The following is a 15,327-nucleotide window of genomic DNA, read 5'->3' as shown; positions in this document are numbered from 1 at the left end:
GACACTCTGCATTGCAAATTAAACCCTTAATAGATGCAGGAATGATTCATAATTGTTTTCTTTTGAGTAATGTATTTCTCTCCTAAAGACTGCATTTGATAAATGTGTCACATTTATGTTTGTGTGAAATGTCACTAGATGTGTATTTATACCAGTTCCAGAAAATGATTTGTTTGTATACTATTTGGATGTGGTATAAAGGGGCACAAAGTCATCACATTGTTCTCTCAGCTGTTGTCAACTTTGCAGATTTCAGAGCCCCAACTTTACATTCAAGTAGCTCCTCGTTTGACCTCACGAGGCTAAGTGCTCTCTGCTCCAGTCCTCCCACCAAGGAACATCACTGGTAATACTGAGAACTGACCCCAGGTCTTCTGCAATACTGGTGAAATACTTATCAATGAACTATGGAGGCAGACACTCAAATTAACAGTTATACTTGCATTGACCTTCATTGAAGTATAAGTGAAACAGCAGTTTCTTAATTTTTGACATCCACTACCATGTTTGTATTAAATGTTCTGTCCTTCACAACCTTGGAATGGAAGGGAGCTGGAGATGCTCTGATGCTTATTTCCTATATGAAGATACTAGCAAATTTCTAATGTTTTTTTTGTATTTAGAACTTGTTGTAGAGTTCTAAAACTACTTGATAAGTTTATGTGTCACTTGTTCTCTTGAGCAATCATGCCAAATGATGCTTTACTAAAAAAAGCACTAAAATTTTCAACTTATTACACAGCCTCCATCTGGACAGCTTCAATTAATTAGCAACAATGTTGTGGGCATGACTGTCTCCCATTCCTTATGAGCTTTTACCACTCACTGGTCCTCTGCAACCTACTTTTAAGGTCTCAAGCCTTCCTTAACTATACTGCAATAAACCTTGGTTCCTACTCATCTGAGTAACCCCACCTCAAAATATTTCTAAGGCATACTCCAACCATCACAAACTTCAGATCTATCAATTATCTGTTTATATAATGCATAATAAATAGAAAACCGTAAGTGATATTAAACATGTGAGATATCAACTATCAGTAAATTTTACCTATTATTTTGATAGTTGTACAACCACCACCAAGCCATATCTACAAATAATGCCCATACACATATTTGTCTTCACAAGCAACACAAAACATCCTGAACAAAAGAAGTTAAGAAAAATGAAAGTAAGAGATACTTGCTTCACCACTCAAGTCATCTGTAACACCTCCCCGTTTTCAAAACACTACAGTATTCCCAAGACACATTTACTACCCACTTGATCTTAATAAGTTTTTCCATTCTTTTATTCTCCATTTCCTTTGAAGGCCCTCCTTTTTCCTCTTTATTACTTACAATCTGTATTATCTCTGTGACACCCTATTGGCATTTTTTGTTGTTTCACCTTTGAGCCATTGAACAATATAAAAAAATGAAACTGTTTTCCAAATTCTGAATCTTTCATTTTGATTTCTACTAGATGATACCTTTGGAATTCTACATCCTTGACACATTTGTTTCCAGCAGCTGATTCTTAACACTCTGAACTAATACTAAATCAATATCATACAGTATCTGACACTAGCAAACAAAGTAAACATTAATTTACTATAGGCTGGAGGTTGTCTGTAATAATATAATACTTCTAGGTGAACTTTATTATCTTACCTGTTAAACTTCCTCACAGGACATCTGATCTTCACCTGACTTCCTGCAAATACTATAGCTTGGCCACCAATTTTAAGATTCACTTTCTTTTCATTGGCATTTTCCTGGACATATGTCTTGTTTTCAAGATGTATCTGTGGCTGAATACTCTCTACTGAACATGGTTTCTTATTACATGCCTTTTTCTCAGGCGGTTTGGGGCCCGTGCATTTTGTAGTATGCCGAGGTATGATATTATTTTGTGCCATTGTCTGCTTGCACTCAACAGATCTCGTCTTTGTCCCTCCTCCACATGTGGCTGAGCACTGGAATTGAGGAGACGAACTTGTTGAACAATTTTATAATGACTTACTTTGCAGGAAATTAACTTAATAATAATTTACAAAATTCATTTCAAATAAAGTAGTGAGTTTTAGGAACCAATGAAATCAAGAACACTGCAATATCTAAGCTAGTTACATGAAACTTTGTGTGAGAAATGCAAAAATTTTGAGGAATTTAGCTATGTTTGTACCTATATATTGGTACTAAAACACAAAGCACGTATACAATGGACAAAAAGGATGCCTACAATCTTATAAAAGCTTTAAACACAGCTAATTCAAAAATAAATAATTCTTTGGAATTTGTGCTTTCATTTAGGGGCAGTTTGATAATTGTGCTTTGTGTAGTCTTAATGGATATGTACTGACATGAGCCTAGGCAGTTGTGTTTGATGCTGTAAAATGGACCACTTACAGCAATTTTCTGACCTAGTGTTGCACCACAATGATCGATGGGCAAAGACGACTGACAGCCAATCAGTGCCCAGATTATTACAATAACTGAGGTTACTTTGGTATGTGGCATATGTGAGTTTTGCAGCCAAAGAACCACAACAAACCCATTTTGGCATGAATAAATACTGGCCATCCGGCATGGCTGGGCATATGTAGAAGCAGTGAATCACTGAGTCATTTACTGTAATACTGTTGGCCTTAGGTGTGAGGTCACCGCCACTGCTGTAAATGTGACAGGCCCACCCGTCTATCAGCTTCCTGATGAGCTGAACATCACACTCAGGCCTTCCCAGCTACTGAGCTACTGGGGCACTTGCCAGTGCCAGTCACCACCAGTCAGCTGCCAGTCCAGGATTCCCTGGACATCTGCACTTGTTATTTGCCATGGCCAGTGTCTTGCACTCAGCAGATACAGACACAGACAGTGTCAACCTGCCATATTAGCCCTGACATTTCTCGGCAATTGCCAGACTCACTGACTATGCAAGATTGCGCCACATCTGGACCACATTAAGCACAGCGGCAGCTGGAGTTCTACGACAACAATTTGCTGCCAGGCTCTGTGCGTCAAAGCTTACCTTCACTACTGTCTGATATGAACCTGACCTGTACTATGAACTAATGGGTGTAATAAAGGTATACTATAGCTTGGCCACCAATTTTAAGATTCACTTTCTTTTCATTGGCATTTTCCTGGACATATGTCTTGTTTTCAAGATGTATCTGTGGCTGAATACTCTCTACTGAACATGGTTTCTTATTACATGCCTTTTTCTCAGGCAGTTTGGGGCCCGTGCATTTTGTAGTATGCCGAGGTATGATAAAGGTGATGGTTAGGGTTAAGTGCTAGTTCAATCATCAATGGAGATGCAATGGTAGCGACTCTTATCATGGTTTCCCTCTGTATACAGTTCATTTAAAGCTCTTCTATCTGAACTTCTGTGATTATCTTTCCATGATGTGATGGTAAGGCATAACAGGTGGTCAGGACAGTGTGTCACATGAAGGCTGGGATAACTAGGTCAAAGAAGATGAATTCTACATTTTAAAGCTAAGTACTGAGTTAAAGAAGATAATGCATGGAAAAGGGTTGGTGTGAATGTTCGTAATGTTAGTGGGAATACTGATATACAATGCCTCACAGATTCCCACAATCCTGGTCCTGCAAGTTGGTTTGAAGGAATATTAATATCCCAGTGACATCAAGATCGTTGGAGATGGAGCACAAGCTCAGATAGCTTCAAAGCTGGACAAGGAAATAAGCCAAGATCTATAAAAGGAACCATTCTAGCATTTGCTTGGAATGGTTTAGGGAAAAAACAGAAAACCTAATTCATGATAATCAGATGCTGATTTGAACTGTTGTTCTCCCACATGCTACAGGATCATTTGACACAGCTGCCGTCACAGAATGAAAATGAGATATGGACTACTCATTTATACAGATTGTGGAGTACTGTTGAAAGCAGTCAGTGGACCATGAAAATGAACTTAAAGCATGTGTACTATAAGTGTGATAACACAACTCTGGTATTTGTTATCAAGACTAGCACTAGTTTTCAGACAGCTGGTGGATGGAACCATATGTACTATTGGGAGATTCCGCATGCTTCTGGGTATCTGTTTCAGCTGTTTAAGTATTTCTTTACATGTTGTGAGACAAAGGCTAACCAAGTGTGTCATCAATGGACTGTAAAGAATTAATTATTTCCAGATGCCGCAACATTGAGAATTCAGTGGATCAAATTATTTGAAGGGGGGAAGAGTATAACAACATGGGCCTTGGAAAATGGACTCTATGCTGTAAGCAGGTCACCTTAGGCAATACACTAACTCAGTGTTGCACAATGATGCTTGCCAGGCAACATAATAGCTGGATGGTTACTGTAATCAGGGACGTGTCTGGCATGTGACTTCTGCAGCAACAATACCACAACAAACCCAGTTTGAGGTGAATAATACTAGCTGTCCAACGAAGCTGGGCATAACTCAAAGTAGCCAGTCAGTGAGTCATCAACTGTCATAGTGTCAGCCTCCACGTCATCGTTGCTTAGCCATCATCCTGACAGGACTGCTTGCCAAAGGGGTCCAACTGCCGCTTTGTGGGAGAGTTGAACTGAGGCCTTCCTAACCAACAAGTCACGAGGGCACTTGTTAGCAGTGCTCACTGCCAACCTGCTGCCAGTCCAGGGTTTGCTCACTGGATATCAGTGCCTGTCACTTGTCACAGCTGGGAAGACTCAGCATTCCACACTCAGCAGACGATGATAGGCTGCTGGGTCAGCTCTAACATTGCTCAGCCATCACTGGGACCACTGACTATGCAAGGTCGCACCATGCGCCAAGTGTAGCAGCAGCCAGAGTCCAATTACACTGCTTCACTGCCAGTGTCCAAGGGTCAAGGCTCACATTCCTGCAGCACCTGAAGTAGGTCTGAGTTGTACTACCAACTACTGTGACTAATGGGATTATATAGCTTCTGAGCAGCTTCTGACTCACCCCGACATACAATCCTGCACCATATCCTCTGCAGTCTACTCATTTTTTAAGCTAGAGAAGTTTTTTTTAATGTAGTTTAATTTCACAACAGTAAAACTGTCTACTCTTTAGATAAGTTGAAGCTTAAAAAAGATATCTTTCTCTAGGTGAGTACCTACTTTTGCCAGAGCACTTAACATCAGTTAGATTATGTTAGTACATTTGGTTTTGAAAAGAAGCAAGAAAAGAAAAGCAAGAATTCTGTTGATATTGAGGTTTTTAGAGATGGAACAAAGGGGAAATAAGTTTTTCATGGACCCATGGCTTTGTTTAGAGAACCCTTTCTGTATTAACCCTACATTATTTAGGAAAACATAATTGAATGAACGGGGATTTAAACCCTATTCCACTGTGCCACACTGCCCATTGATTTGTGGTTGGGTCATCGGTACCAATCAGATCAATGGACATTATGTACAGGCTTGAAGATTGTAGTGCTCTTTGAGTAATAAGACTGGCTCTGGCTGAAGCATTCTATTAAATATATAACTTCTTCAAAACTTGCTCAACAGATAGGGGCAATCACAATTGTTGTTACTGATGTACTGCCCTGCACACAATTGGATTACAAATGTTTCAGATCAGGACGTTTCTCATAAGAGGGTAGTTTTACAACTAATTTCAAAAAGCACTATTTGTCCAATCACTGTGAGTTCCAGTATTTTCACTTGGCCTTTTTTATGGTAAATGTTTCTGAAACACAGAACTCTGGAATAACTACAGACACAGTTGCAAAAATCAGCAAGAAATCAAAACTGGAAACTTGTATAGTACAATCATAATAAATCGAGAATTTCCCATTAAAACACATGAAGCTTGTTTAATAAGAAAGATAAGTTCCAGCCTAATTTATCAAAATTTTTGGGTAAAAAGTATGGCTTATATCTGAGCCAATGCATTATTTAGGTAGGCACTTTACCATCACACATCACTTTGCCAAATATTATGTGAGAGAGGTCACAAAAATCATTAAGTCATTAAAAAGCTGTACTTTCCTGGCTATGACAGTGCTTCAACCAAAGTATTAAAATATTGTGCCGGCTTGGTAATGCCCACCTTGAGTCACTATTGTAGCTAGTTGATGACTCAGAGCATGTTTCCCAGAAGGACTGAAGTAGGTTACTAACTCAGTAACATCCATTTACAAAATTGGAGGTAAGGGACTGAACCATCTCCCTTCTTCCCAAAAATTTTTTTGTGAAGACAATACAACAGAATACTAAACTACCACTGTGAGAATAATATTTTCATAACAGCTTAGTTTAGCTTCTGCAGAGTCATAAACTACATTTCTGAGATAAATATTTTAATAACAGCTCATTTTGGCTTCCACAGAGTTTTCTCTATGGGTGAAACAGCAGTGTTTGGCCTCATGAATTCATGTCTTGAAACACAGGCTGTAAGCTATGCTTTTTAGCGCTCTCTCCAAATCTGGTGTAGAAATATCTACCAATCTGCTATACACTGAAACTTCCACATTCATCATATCTGATTTTATAAATTATTGACAGTGTAAATGTTTTACTTTTACTTTTTTGTTTGTCATTATTATCTTGACTTTGTAATTCATGTGGAACCCAAAAATTATTGGCTATTTTATCTGATGTGGCACCATAACAAGGCAAAGCAACATATTTCATTTTTCTGGTCATCCTGCTCATGTTAATATTATTTCTTTATCAAGATTTTCGTTTTTGTTCTGCAATTTTGTACAAGATATTTTGTCTACCATATTGTCACCATGTGCTATGTGTTTTAGTACAGTATATAACTCTGTGGTGTCTCTAGTGCAGAGTGCCCTATCTTTGACTGTGACCTCTTTCATCAGCTTTTGCTCTATGTCTCTCGGTGCACAACTTCTGTTGAGCCATGTTTGTTCTTTCTGTCTCAGCAAATAATAAATGTATAAACGATACTTAGTGTGTTATTACTGACCACCCACACGTGATAACCACAGTGGTGACCCCAACATTGTCATCGTGTGATGGCAAGTTATTTTGTGCTTGTTTTCGTCATTACGAACTTCATGTGCCAGCCCACACTGTTCTTGCCACAACGGATCTACCAATGTCTGTCAAGTGTACCTAATGCGCCTGAGGTTAAAAGTGAACAATTATTTAAGCCCAGCCATGCTGGCGGCCAGCTAACCTTAACGGGCTCAACATGGCCACCATCTAGTGCGGCAGCACAACAATGGCCACAATATGGACAGTGCACGCCACATAACGTCATCGTGGATGATCATCCAGTTACAGACATTGTGGTTCATCCTTCATCTACGCAGTTACCTTTGGTTTGGTTTGATGATTTGAACATTTCTATGGATGGGGTAGCACGTTATTATATGCCTACCGTATTTACTCGAATCTAAGCCGCACTCGAATCTAAGCCGCACCTGAAAAATGAGACTCGAAATAAAGGAAAAAAAAAATCCCGAATCTAAGCCGCACCTAAAATTTGAGACTCGAAATTCAAGGGGAGAGAAAAGTTTTAGGCCGCACCTCCAAATCGAAACAAAGTTGGTCCATTGTAATATGAGACACAATTTAGGTCGAATGAATGACGATACAGCTACAGTAGTTTGGTTTGAGTCGTAAGCTTAGCAGTTAAGCTTTACCAGGTAGCCATTGCTATGTGTCAGGCGCTCCGTCCGTATTTATACGGGTACCCCTCCTTTTTCACGTGCTTCGGCTGGTTTGAATCAATTGTTTATTTTGCTTTGATCTGATAAGTGCCGTTTTCTTTGTTATAGGTGTTTGCGTCACCCTTAAGCTGAAAATGCATTACTGCACTGTGTCATGCATTGTTTGTCGCATTCTGATAGTGTGTGTTTACGACCTGTCGCGGCTCGCGGCATGGCTTGCTTTTGCGCGCACTACCGCCGCGTACAAAAAAAGAGAGAGAGAGAGAGAGAGAGAGAGAGGAATCGTCTCATTAGTGAAACAATGGCAAGAGACGTTACTTACACTGCTGCTTTCTTTGATAATGATCAACAAGAATCAAATAATAGACTGCGTATGATAGAACATGTTCTGAACGAGAGTTAGGCGAAAATTTTCTCCATTTGAAAATCTTTGCGGCCGCTTCTTTATTACATCAAATTCTGCACAGAAATTTGAGTCATCTTAGATTTAAAAATCTAGTCACTTGCCGTGCTTCATTTCTGACTGTATCACTATTAGGCATAAGAATAATACGAATATAAACATGACACGATACGTATATTCTTCCGCGTTTGCTGTTGTCTCACTCTAGTTTCGTAGTTTATTAGGCAGAAGGATTTAAATGAGATAGCAGCAAACACGAAAGAATACATGGCAAAATGTTTATATTCGTATTATTCTTATGGTGAAGAGAATACTGTATGTGATTCAAATTTCATCAGGTTCCTATTAGCAACCATCTCTTCTCACAGATAGGAAAAAATTCAGAACATAGAGTTGGCCATATTGACAAACATCCCAAACAGTCTTGCCAGTCAGATTTTCATAGTACACTGAAATTGTGCTACATTCGAAGATGAACAACACGGAATTTGTATTTACTTCGTTGGATAATGTATGAAAATGCAGTGGTCGAAACTCGCAGCGGAGAAAAAAAGCTTGTCTTCCCCTTTTTTAAAAAAAAATTATTTACTGACGCAGAGGTTTTGGCGCCAGTATTTATCTTTGTGCCTACAAAGCATGCCCGCGTAGTGCTACATATATTCGATGGCAGAAGTTAGTTGTGGTGGCATGTACCAACATTTTTCATAACTTCCGCTTGCTTTGCACTCGATTCTAAGCCGCAGGCAGTTTTTTGGATTACGAAAACCGGAAAAAAAGTGCGGCTTAGATTCGAGTAAATACGGTAATGTTGCAGCAAAGATCCCCCCTCCCTTCCCACTGCACATTGTCTCAGTGACGCCAGTCGCCTCGACCGTGCCTGTTTCTGCAACCATTGCTCCATGGTTGTACCACGACCCACTTCTGCTCGCTTTTGTAATGGCGCCGGCCATTCCACCTGCACCAGTTTCTGGGTCACTCCCCTTGACAGTGCTGCGACTGCCTTCTGTCTGCTGTTGCAACGGCAACAGCCATTACACTTGTGCCAAGTTCTTCGGCGGGCATGCAGTTTGGACACACTGTACCAACTTCCGCACCTGCACAATCCACACTGTGTGCTGCATGCGGCAACCCCTCCATGCAGACCTCGAGTGATGCACCGTTCACCGCTACTGCACTCCCAGTGTCTGAGGCATCCTGCCCTGCTCGCACGGATCTCCGTCTGCCAGTGCTGCCTCAACATGTGTTACACAGCGGGTTTCCCAAGCTACCTGCTTTGCAAAAAGATAACCCAAAGACTTGGTTCGCCTTAGTGGATCACCTAGTGGACATCCATGGCATTTCAAATGACAACGCCCTTTCTGTATGCCTGGTGAGCCACCTCCATGTTCATACGGACCTCATCAGCAACTTGCTTCTCTCACCGCCTGCCTGGTCTAAACATTTGACAGCAAGAGCACTGCTTAATGAGCGCCTTTCTCACCCTCCAGAGAAGGCTATCCACCACATTATTCACAACGATCATCTAGATGACCGCATCCCGTCGCAGCTTTGGTAGCGCCTACGTGCATTAATCGACAATCGAGCATTACCTGGTGCTGCGCTTTGGACATTGTGGATGGTCAAGATGCCTTTCGATCTGCAACTTCATCTGCTGTCTCACGTCACTCACTCACTAGAGGTTCGATTATGCATGGCAGAACAGGCTTACGCCATCATTCGTCACTGTCACCGCCTGTCACGAACAATGTCTCCATCACTCTCAATTGGCAAGCCTGCACCTTTGGTTCTGCACCCGGCCAGTAGAGGCCAGCGTGCTCGCCTCGGCTGCTAGTCAGGAGCCTCCACCTAGCAGCCTACCCGTGGTACTGCCAGTGGGCTCCCAACAGCTGGCGACCTTGCCTGAGCAGCAATCCGATCGGCTACCAGCCCCATTGCAGTCAGCTGCAGTCCCCTTCCGCACAGCACGGCACCGTCCCGACAACCGGCCTGCCCGCTGTGCTGATTCCACACTACTTATGGGGCCGCTGCCTGCAACTGCCACGTGCTTTGCGCCTACCCAAATGATTCCGCCGGGCACGTTTAGGCGCCACGCCACACCATGTTCCTTCATGGCACCTACCGTCTGATGCAGTGCCACTCGCTTCAGCAACGTGATGCCCTCTATGCCACAGATATGTCATCGGGAACTCACTTTCTCACTGATACCAGTGTCGATGTTAGTGTTATCCTGGCCAAGCATGCCGCCGACACCACCGCCATTTGCCTCGTTGGAGCGCGGTATGGATGTCTGTTGTGTTTTCTGATTAAACTGGTTCTGCCTCTGTGCCAGTGATGTGTTCATCAGAAGGAGACTAGCTGAGGGCCTGCTTGATTGCTGCCAATCATTCTCCTATTGCGGTCCATGGCTCCATAAAGATGTCCCTTCACCTATCATTGGTCCACACCTTTCCTTGGACATTCAATGTTGCTGATGTGGATGAGCCTGTGATTGGGTTGGATTTTCTACACCATTACAAACTTTCACCAGACCTGCAGGCCGCCGTGCTCCGCCACACATCTGGCTCTATTGTTCTGTGCTCAAATGAGTTCAGCACAACTTCACTCTTTGCCTCCTTGGCTACGCTTTCAACATGTGCATCCCTGCTCGAGCGCATTATTACACAGCTCACAAATCGACGAACTTCACATCCAGAATGATGCGTTATGCACCCGCATTGCCTGTGCTTCTGTTGTATTGTCACACACATGACGTACGATACGTCGCCTATCTGAAGAAACACAACGGGGTGACCCAACAGACGCCTCTGCTGCACCTTCTTCCCAATCTGCTCCTGTGTCGAGCATTCTTCCACCTGCTGTCGTTTTCTCACCACCGCAGACGAATCTACAAGACGCATCTCCATGCTCCACTCCTGTGCCGTGTCTTCCATCGCCAACTTCAGTCAATGCACCGCCTATGCCACCCTGGTTCAGCAAGGTCAGTGAACCGACATTGCATTCAAACCCCTTCCTGACCCTTCTTGCCGACCTCCCTTTGCGAGTATCTGCCATCAGTAATGGCACTTCCTTCAGCCTGTTTGAATACTGTTACATGCCTTCTGGACTGAAAAATGCTGTGCAGACATGGTGGCAGTTCATTGATTCCATTTTGCTACCTCTGCCATTTGCTTACGCTTACATAGATGATACACTGATCTTTTCCTCCACTGCTGGGAAGAATCAAGTTCACTTCGATGCAGTCCATTTGGTTCTTGCTGCCAATGGCGTGGTGATCAACCATGATAAATCTCAACTCTGTTCCACATCATTTACCTTCCTAGGCCACAGTGTCTCTGCCGACGTCCTCCGTCTGACGAATTCTTGTGTCGAAACCATAATCATTCTTCCTCTTTCTGTGATTATGCTCAGCTCTGTCATTTTCTGGGTATGACAAACTTTTACTGCCCCCATGTTCCTCAAGTTGCCTCCGTCCAAATGGCCCTCACTGACACCCACGGGGAAACGGAAGTTGGACTGGGCAAACCTATGCTCAATGCATTTACTTTTTCAGAGAAACTGACTAAGAGCCAGTGTAAGTGGTCAGCTTTCGACCGTGAGCTCCTCACTGTGTACGAGGCAATTAAACACTTCTGTAGTGACCTAGAGGGGCGACCTTTCACGATCTACTCAGATTACAAGCCTCTCGTGGATGCTATTCGTAACCCAGCTAAAGACTTTCTGCCAAGGCATTTCCACCATATGGACTACATCTGTCAGCACATGCTATATCCACGGTGCAGAGAACATTGTGGCAGACTACCTATCCCAAATTTGCGTACTAACTGCACCACAGAGTCTGGAAGAGCTCGCCTGACTTCAGGCCGAAGATGACGATATACAGTGATTAATTTCGGACAACGAGTCATCGCTCTCTGTCCAACCTCATATCCTACATGGGTTTGACAGGACACGTTTTTGGATGTTGCTAAAATAATTTTGTTCTCTGTTTCATGTCAACTACGACGAGCTAACCTAACTGACACTTGGAAAAGAGAGGAAAGACTCACAGGTGATATAACTGGATCTACAAATAAAGCCAAAAGATAGTACACTGGGTGCAGAGAAAAGGCCAGAGCTATATTTTTATTATTAAAGCTTGCTAGTACAGTTGAAGTATATGCTTTTCTGTTAAGTGTTATTTGATATTTGAATATTGATTATTTGTGTTCATGTTAGATATAGGAAGTGTTTTGATTGACCTGTCCCAGTTGCATTTATCTGTATATGTACATTAAGAAATTAGACACAGAAGTACTCTTGTGTGAAGGGAGTTACATATAGTGACAGTATAACATTTATATGGTTTTAACTAGGGCAATGTTTAGGATGAGTCAAGCAGAGCAAAGCAGCACGCATCAGTCTTCAGCTGTTAGCACTGATAATAATGAAGCAGTAACAAGTGTTGTCCTCCCCCCATGAATCATGGCCCTTGCCGTTGGTGGGGAGGCTTGCGTGCCTCAACGATACAGATAGCCGTACCGTAGGTGCAACCACAACGGAGGGGTATCTGTTGAGAGGCCACACAAACGTGTGGTTCCTGAAGAGGGGTAGCAGCCTTTTCAGTAGTTGCAGGGGTAACAATCTGGATGATTGACTGATCTGGCCTTGTAACACTAACCAAAATGGCCTTACTGTTCTGGTACTGCGAACGGCTGAAAGGAAGGGGAAACTACAGCCGTAATTTCTCCCGGGGGCATGCAGCTTTACTGTATGATTAAATGATGATGGTGTCCTCTTGGGTAAAATATTCCGAAGGTAAAATAGTCCCCCATTCGGATCTCTGGGCGGGGACTACTCAAGAGGACGTCGTTATCAGGAGAAAGAAAACTGGTGTTCTACGGATCGGAGCGTGGAATGTCAGATCCCTTAATCGGGCAGGTAGGTTAGAAAATTTAAAAAGGGAAATGGATAGGTTAAAGTTAGATATAGTGGGAATTAGTGAAGTTCGGTGGCAGGTGGAACAAGACTTTTGGTCAGGTGAATACAGGGTTATAAATACAAAATCAAATAGGGGTAATGCAGGAGTAGGTTTCATAATGAACAAAAAAATAGGAGTTAGCTACTACAAACAGCATAGTGAACGCATTATTGTGGCCAAGATAGACACGAAGCCCACGCCTACTACAGTAGTACAAGTTTATAAACTAGATCTGCAGATGATGAAGAAATTGATGAAATGTATGATGAGATAAAAGAAATTATTCAGGTAGTGAAGGGAGACGAAAATTTAATAGTCAAGGGTGACTGGAATTCGAGAGTAGGAAAAGGGAGAGAAGGTAACATAGTAGGTGAATATGGATTGGGGGACAGAAATGAAAGAGGAAACCGTCTGGTAGAATTTTGTGCAGAGCATAACTTAGTAATAGCTAACACTTGGTTCAAGAATCATGAAAGAAGGCTGTATACATGGAAGAACCCTGGAGATACTAAAAGGTATCAGATTGATTATATAATCGTAAGACAGAGATTTAGGAACCAGGTTTTAAATTGTAAGACATTTCCAGGGGCAGATGTGGACTCTGACCACAATCTATTGGTTATGAACTGTAGATTAAAACTGAAGAAACTGCAAAAAGGTGGGAATTTAAGGAGATGGGACCTGGATAAACTGAAAGAACTAGAGGCTGTACAGAGTTTCAGGGAGAGCATAAGGGAACAATTGACAGGAATGGGGGAAAGAAATACAGTAGAAGAGGAATGGGTAGCATTGAGGGATGAAATAGTGAAGGCAGCGGAGGATCAAATAGGTAAAAATACGAGGGCTGGTAGAAACCCTTGGGTAACAGAAGAAATATTGAATTTAACTGATGAAAGGAGAAAATATAAAAATGCAGTAAATGAAGCAGGCAAAAAGGAATACAAACGTCTCAAAAATGATATCGACAGGAAGTGCAAAATGGCTAAACAGGCATGGCTAGAGGACAAATGTAAGGATGTAGAGGTGCCTATCACTAGGGGTAAGATAGATACTGCCTACAGGAAAATTAAAGAGACCTTTGGAGAAAGGAGAACCACTTGCATGAATATCGAGCTTTGATGGAAACCCAGTTCCAAGCAAAGAAGGGAAAGCAGAAAGGTGGAAGGAGTATATAGAGGGTTTATACAAGGGCGATGTACTTGAGGACAATATTATGAAAATGGAGGAGGATGTAGATGAAGATGAAATGGGAGATATGATACTGCGTGAAGAGTTTGACAGAGCACTGAAAGACCTGAGTCGAAACAAGGCCCCCGGAGTAGACAACATTCCATTAGAACTACTGATAGCCTTGGGAGAGCCAGTCCTGACAAAACTCTACCATCTGGTGAGCAAGATGTACGAGACAGGCGAAATACCCTCAGACTTCAAGAAGAATATAATAATTCCAATCCTAAAGAAAGCAGGTGTTGACAGATGTGAAAATTACCGAACCATCAGTTTAATAAGCCACAGCTGCAAAATACTAACGCGAATTCTTTACAGACGAATGGAAAAACTGATAGAAGCCAACCTCGGGGAAGATCAATTTGGATTCCGTAGAAATGTTGGAACACAAGAGGGAATACTGACCTTACAACTTATCTTAGAAGAAAGATTAAGGAAAGACAAACCTACATTTCTAGCATTTGTAGACTTAGAGAAAGCTTTTGACAACGTTGATTGGAATACTCTCTTTCAAATTCTGAAGATGGCAGGGGTAAAATACAGGGAGCAAAGGGCTATTTACAATTTGTACAGAAACCAGATGGCAGTTATAAGAGTCGAGGGACACGAAAGGGAAGCAGTCGTTGGGAAGGGAGTGAGACAGGGTTGTAGCCTATCCCCGATGTTATTCAATCTGTATATTGAGCAAACAATAAAGGAAACAAAAGAAAAGTTTGGAGTAGGTATTAAAATCCATGGAGAAGAAATAAAAACTTTGAGGTTCGCCGATGACATTGTAATTCTGTCAGAGACAGCAAAGGACTTGGAAGAGCAGTTGAACGGAATGGACAGTGTCTTGAAAAGAGGGTATAAGATGATCATCAACAAAAGCAAAACGAGGACAATGGAATGTAATCGAATTAAGTCGGGTGAGGGAATTAGATTATGAAATGAGACACTTAAAGTAGTAAAGGAGTTTTGCTATTTGGAGAGCAAAATAACTGATGATGGTCGAAGTAGAGAGGATATAAAATGTAGACTGGCAATGGGAAGGAAAGCATTTTTGAAGAAGAAAAATTTGTTAACATCGAGTATAGATTTAAATGTCAGGAAGTCATTTCTGAAAGTATTTGTATGGAGTGTAGCA

General features: G+C 41.9%; 1 protein-coding gene across 1 annotated transcript in view; it reads right to left on the bottom strand.

Moving 5' to 3' along the window:
• Positions 1–15,327, bottom strand: part of LOC126191540 (protein madd-4-like) — a 502,815-nt gene that overhangs the window by 104,329 nt on the left and 383,159 nt on the right. Inside the window, exon 14 of the mRNA XM_049932445.1 lies at positions 1,654–1,958. Coding sequence (XP_049788402.1) covers positions 1,654–1,958 — 305 coding nt within the window. The remainder of the gene's footprint in view (positions 1–1,653; positions 1,959–15,327) is intronic.

This window comes from Schistocerca cancellata, chromosome 6, assembly GCF_023864275.1.
Source record: "Schistocerca cancellata isolate TAMUIC-IGC-003103 chromosome 6, iqSchCanc2.1, whole genome shotgun sequence".
In the NCBI taxonomy this organism is placed as follows: Eukaryota; Metazoa; Arthropoda; class Insecta; order Orthoptera; family Acrididae; genus Schistocerca; species Schistocerca cancellata.
This window is presented reverse-complemented; position numbering and strand designations above follow the sequence as displayed.